Source organism: Cervus canadensis, chromosome 6, assembly GCF_019320065.1.
Source record: "Cervus canadensis isolate Bull #8, Minnesota chromosome 6, ASM1932006v1, whole genome shotgun sequence".
Classification (NCBI taxonomy): domain Eukaryota; kingdom Metazoa; phylum Chordata; class Mammalia; order Artiodactyla; family Cervidae; genus Cervus; species Cervus canadensis.
The window spans coordinates 20,214,438-20,220,392 of NC_057391.1; the positions used below are offsets into that span (position 1 = coordinate 20,214,438).

General features: G+C 52.3%; 1 protein-coding gene across 3 annotated transcripts; it reads left to right on the top strand.

Annotated features, from left to right (window-relative positions):
* The first annotated feature begins 366 nt into the window (after positions 1-366).
* On the top strand, positions 367-4,084 carry PPP1R3E (protein phosphatase 1 regulatory subunit 3E). Of its 3 annotated transcripts, none has more exons than XR_006269949.1 (3): positions 367-1,035; positions 1,335-3,575; positions 3,861-4,084. XR_006269949.1 is itself a non-coding variant. In XM_043471164.1 (3 exons), the coding sequence occupies exons 1-2, from the start codon at positions 619-621 to the stop codon at positions 1,755-1,757; spliced, it is 840 nt and encodes a 279-aa protein (XP_043327099.1). In that variant the 5' UTR covers positions 367-618; the 3' UTR covers positions 1,758-1,791; positions 3,453-4,084. The 3 variants fall into 3 exon arrangements, 2 of the variants coding, with proteins under 2 accessions (XP_043327099.1, XP_043327098.1); XM_043471164.1 differs by having other exon boundaries at positions 1,335-1,791; positions 3,453-4,084; XM_043471163.1 differs by having other exon boundaries at positions 1,335-4,084.
* The last annotated feature ends 1,871 nt before the right edge of the window (positions 4,085-5,955 follow it).

The following is a 5,955-nucleotide window of genomic DNA, read 5'->3' on the forward strand; positions in this document are numbered from 1 at the left end:
ACCTAGCTTTTGTGACTTTCCCATATTTGCACCCACCACTACCATCCTCCCAAACCTGGAGCCTAGGGTTTAGGAAAGAAAACATTGAGCCCAGAAGAGAAAGTTACAGGCTGGGCGATTTGAACCTTTCTCTAAAAGAAAAGGTTACTCTCTACTCCTTGCTTAACTCATCCGGTGCCGGAAAGGCTGAGACCGTTAAAAAGAAAAAAAAAAAAGGAAGAGTGGTCCCACTCTGGACCGATAGAATGAAGTGCCCGCCTCCTGGTGCGGCAGCATCAATGATAGATGGGGAGTCACTTGTCAGAGGGCTGTGGGCGGGGGCCAGGCCCAGCGAGGGCCGCGGGACCTCAAGCGCGGGTAAGCGCAGGCTCAGAGGAGACAGCCCGCAGGAGGTGATGGTCAAAGACCCTGGGAGAAGGCGGCCAGTGGGAGGAAAGGTAGTCACTTGGGGACGAGGCAGAACTGCAGAAGGTGGAGGATTCTGGAGGTGACAGCAAGGACAGCACACAACTGCGAGGGGTGGCTGAAGCTTCTGTGCGAACACCGGCCGGGTGGAGCTAAGAAAGGAGAGCAGCGCGCCGGCGCTGCCGGAGGGTCCCGCCCGGACGGCGGGGTGCCATGTCTCGCGAGCGGCACCCGCGCACCGACATCCCCCGCAACCTGAGCTTCATTGCCTCGCTGACAGAGCGAGCCTACTACCTCAGCCAGCGGCCCAGCCTCGAGGAGGAGCCAGAGGAGGAGCCAGGGGAGGGAGGGACGCGTCTCGGGGCCCGATCCCGAGCTCCAGGTCCGAGTCGGGGGCGCCGGGCTCGTTCTGCGCCCGCCGGAGGCAGCGGGATCCGGGCGCTCCGCAACCACAGCCCCGATACCCGTAAGAGAGTGCGTTTCGCTGACGCGCTGGGGCTGGAGCTGGCAGCCGTGCGCCGCTTCCGCCCGGGAGAGCTGCCCCGGGTGCCCCGCCACGTGCAGGTCCAGCTGCAGAAGGACGCCCTCCGCCACTTCGCGCCGTGCCAGCCCCGCGCCCGAGGCCTCCAGGTAGGCTGCAGAGGCACTCCGCTTCCCCAGGACTTCCTCAGCTTGGCCTCGGCGGACGTGTGGGAGTGGATTTACCTAGAAACACCCATCTCCATCCCCAACCCTGGGCTTGCTCTCGCTCACCCGCTTTGGGGTTCCCTTTGGGGAGTTCCCTAGGCCACTCTCCCTGCTGTCCCCAGACTGCCCCGACGCCAGGGTCGGCCTCTGATTGGTCCGGTGCCTCGCCCTGACCCCGCCCCCGTTCTCCCCCGCCCCTCTCCTTCCCGGCTCCCTCTTCCCCGCTCCTCCTTTCCCTACAGGAGGCGCGCGCCGCCCTGGAGCCGGCCAGCGAGCCCGGCTTCGCCGCCCGCTTGCAGGCTCAGCGCATTTGCCTGGAACGCGTCGAGGCGAGCCCGCTGGGCGTGGCCGGGAGCGCGCGCGTGCTGGACCTGGCCTACGAGAAGCGCGTGAGCGTGCGCTGGAGTGCAGACGGCTGGCGGAGCCAACGAGAGGCGCCCGCCGCCTACGCCGGCCCGGCCCCGCCCCCGCCGCGCGCCGACCGCTTCTCCTTCCGCCTGCCGGCGCCACCCATTGGAGGCGCCCTGCTCTTCGCCCTGCGCTACCGCGTGACGGGCCGCGAGTTCTGGGACAACAACGGCGGCCGTGACTATGCTCTCCGTGGGCCGGAGCACCCGGGCAGTGGCGGAAACCCGGAGCCCCAGGGCTGGATCCACTTTATCTGAGACGCAGGCGGCCGACGGCGGAAAAAAATCAAAGGCACCGGGAGGGCTGGGAGATCCCAAACATTTGCCTGAGAGGAATGGGAGAAACCGGGATTGGCGGGGAGCTGTCCTAAGGAGTCAAGTCAGGGAGGGCGAGGAGAATGGGAGAAACCAAAGGGGTGTGAAGAGTGTGTGGACTTAAAGCCGAGGAGACTGGGGTGGATGTGAGTGGATGAACCCACGTCATAGAAAAGGGGGAAGGAAGGGGTGCTGGAATATTAGAAAAGAAGCAAAAGGACGATGGTGACGCTGTCTTCCGTGAGTGGGTACTGGGAGAAAGTGAGTAGGTGGGTCAGACTTAGGTAGTCAAAGGTTGAGGACACCTCTTTGGTACTCAGGAGGTATTTTATGTGAACTAGAAACACACCACAGTTGAAATCATTTAGATTGCTGGTTCACTCCCTCTTACTGGTCTTTGCCACCCCAGGTCCCACAGCCCTGCTGTCCTAGCTTTAACTCAGCTATAATTACCTTGCTTAAGTCCCAGGAATTTGGCCATTGCTTCCCAGCCCCCGGCATTATGACAGGATTCCCTTGTCACCCCTGCAGTCCCTGGTTTCAGTCTTTGCTGACTGGCTGGGGAGTGAATGGCAGGTAACAGTCAGAACTCCTTCCTCCAGGCAGCCCTGGGGATGAAAATGAAAGCAAAACCAACTCCAGGCCTTGTAGCTAAATAATGTGGTGCCTAAGGGGTGAGTGCAATCAGGAGCTTCCAGAAAAATGCCAGCCTTACCTTTCTGGGTGCCTTCTAATGACCTCTAAGCACTTTATGGACTCTCTTTGTCAAGGGACAACACGGGGTTCTTTCTGCCTCAGAAGAAAAGGGAATCACTGACTAGCTGGATAACTTTGGGCAAGTTATTTCACCTTTCTGGGCCCGTTTCCTCCTTGAGAAACTGCATTTGGATTAGTTGATCTCTTAGGCCCCTTCTTGCTCTGACATTGTATGATCTGTGAGGGGAAGAGTGAGGATTAGAAGCCACATTCTCCAGCCTGCAGTTGGAGTGCTTACAGTTCAGGACACACAGTACCCCAAGCGTCTGGTTGGGCCTGAGAATGGTCCTCCAGTTTTTGACACATGTTCAGAGCCCAGGAAACATCCCATAGCCAGCCTACAGTCTCAGGGTATTCCAGGGCCTCTTTCACCCTCTTGCTTTTTGCTCTTGCCCCACAGACTTCCAGCCTGGGTGCTATGAGACAGCTTGTGGGAGGTGCCTCTCTCGGGGAAAATGATGCTTGGGAGCCCCTAAGATGAAACAGTGTTGGGGACTTTCTTGAGGTTAAAGGATTATTGGTATAAGAAATGGAAAACATTTCAAATAAAGAAGCAGAGCAGCTTGAAAATTAAATGGTGCCAGAAGATAGCAGTCTGTTACATACCCTGAGCAAGTGAATGGGAAAACTGGACTCTCCTACCCATTCACATTCATGCTTTATGTCTCCTGGTTAACCTCTGCTGGGTGTTTGTTTTTCCTCTCCTTTCACCCTGTTTCTTTTTTTTTTTTTTTCCCGCCCTGTTTCTAAGTTCTCTTTCCTTCTGCCCCTCTCACCACTTTCATTTTCTTTTAGCATGTAGGGTATTTACCTTCATTTCCTCTAGTTCCATCTGCCTCCCTCTTCATCCTTGTTGATCTCTGCTATTCCTTCTCCCTTCAGAAGAGGTTCCTTTTCTCCAAGACCATGGTTGGTCCACTTTGCTCTCTCAGGCTCCTTCTTGACAGTCTTCTAGAAGAGAGAAGAAGCAGTTCCTGATGCTGCAGATGAACATGGAGCTCCCAGGTAACCAGCTCCCCAAACCCATTTCTTTCTGTTAGTGATTTCTCAAAACTTTTTGGATTCCCCTTTTACCCCTCAGTGAGAGAAGGTAGACGCACACGTGCCTATACATGCATTCAGAATAGAGTATAGGGCTTGTTTATCATGCCCCTCCTCTCCAAAACCCTAATTCTTTACAGAAAAAAAAGGTTAAAAGAGAAACCCCAAGTACTCTAATGCCCATTTAAATGTCATCCTTATCTGATAAAGAAAACAAAGAATTTCATGTATCTTGTGGATCACCTTCAGGTCAGAATCCCAGCAGAGTGAAGAGAGAAAGTGTACTGGAAGCCACCAAGCAATGCACTTTTTAGTCACCAATGAAGAGCCCAAGGGAGGATAATGGAGTGGGAGACGGGGTCAAGGCTCAATGTGTAATCTCTTGCTTAATGTGTATGCATGACTGTTACCTTGTATTTAGCAATCTCAAGAGCCCACATTTACTTATCTATCCACTAAAATCTGGTTCCTTGCATGCATGATAATCCTGAAAACAACCTTATGAATGGAGTAATGTTATTCTTGTTTTAGAGAGAAAACAGTTTAGAAAAGCTCAGTAATTTATTCAAGATCACACAACTAGTAAATGGCAGAGCTAGGGTTGTGAACGCAGGAGATCTCCAGAGCCTCTGTGTATAAGCATGATGTCATAATATTTTCCTTTAAAAACAAAATTAAAACCTTGCCTTTAAAAAAAAAAAACAAAAAACAGAAACCCCTGCCACATATTTCGTACTAGGAGAAGACCAGTTTCTAATTGTTCTCTGCCTTCCCAGCCTCCTTAACTGGCTTGGGAAAGGCAAAGCACTGAGGGTCCTAGGCTTCATCTGCTCCTTCCAGAAGCTTGCTGCTGCTTTCTGTGACCCTGTCCCAGCTCCGTAGGATCAGCAAGGAACCACTTCGCCTGCCTGCTGTAGAATTTAGGAACCCATGTGAACTGCCTTCCCATACAGGGATTCTCTTCTGGCCCTAGGTAGTTTTAGTCCACACCTGTTGGCGTGCTGCACACCTTCCTACCCCACCCCCACCCCCCCACTAGCCTTGAACCACCCAGTTGCCTAAAATTTGCACTGGAAGGATTCATGAGTAGGCTAATTGCTGGATGGTCTGCTGGATGGTCCGTCTCCTGGAGCCCGAGTAATACTAAGGGGATAATTGCAAATGGATTTGGGGGCAGGGAACCAAGGAGAATTCATTGTTCTTGGGCTTTATCCCCAAGAATTACCATTGCTCACCTATTCCTCTGTTCTCAACTTCCTAGAGCCAAGACATGAGTCCTGTGGTTTTTCCATACAGAGTTGCCCCGGGGTAGTGGTGGGAAGGTGGTAAACGCTGCTAGTCAAATCTGACATGAGAAACACTAGGAATTTGGCAGAATCTTTAGAGGTGTGTCATGTGTTAAGCACAGGACTTTCCTGTAAAGCCTGATGACTCCAAACAGGAACAGTTCAGGGTATAACCTGTCAGTCATGGACTGGGAAGTGCCATATGAGAAACCAGTACCATGGTCACGGGCTGGGTCCTTGAAGCAACACAGCAGGAACACTTTTGCCCTTTCCTCTCATCCAGACCTCAGATGTCCTTCCTACATACTCTTCCTGTTCCTTTGTTTTCCTTTATGAATATAGCTCATCATTTCTCTTCTTAATAAGCCCTAACTCAGCTTTCCAATCTCATCCCACATTCCCTTTCTTCTAACTCCTGTGTTTTTCTGGAGCTCCTCTGGATCTTGGCAATCCATAGATCACAGAATTCAGAGACCTGAAAAGGCTTGTCTTTGGAGATCATTGGGTCTAGATTCCCCTAGAGATGAGGACACAGGTCCAGAGATAAGAAGGGACCCCAGCAGGGTCAGAGAATTTGTTAGTACAGCTGCAGATGGGACTTGAACCCAAGCCTCCTGACCACATCATATTCCCAGGCTACCAAAGAGTCCTCTCTCCACAGGAACAGACCCATGATTTTTCTTGGCAAGGGATACATCAGAAGTGTTTCATTTTCTGCTTCTAGTTTCCATTCCCTACTGCATTCAGGCAGAAAGAGAAACAAAAGGGACTAGTATGTCCTTAGCCTTGGCACTTGTTTCAATGATGTTGCTGAGGAACAGTGAAGTTGCTAAAACAAACAACTGAATAATCTACCCATTGAATGGCTAACCTAGGGAGGAAATAAAAGTGTCTTCTGTGAATCCCCCAAACCACTGTTCTCATCAGACCCTCCCTGAACCTCCCCACCCCCTTCACAGTGCAGCTTGGTTCTCTGGACCCCATACCTGCTGGTATTGTGCCTCATTTCAGCTTCCTCATGCAACTGCCCTCCCTTTTGGATAAAAGACCTCATATTT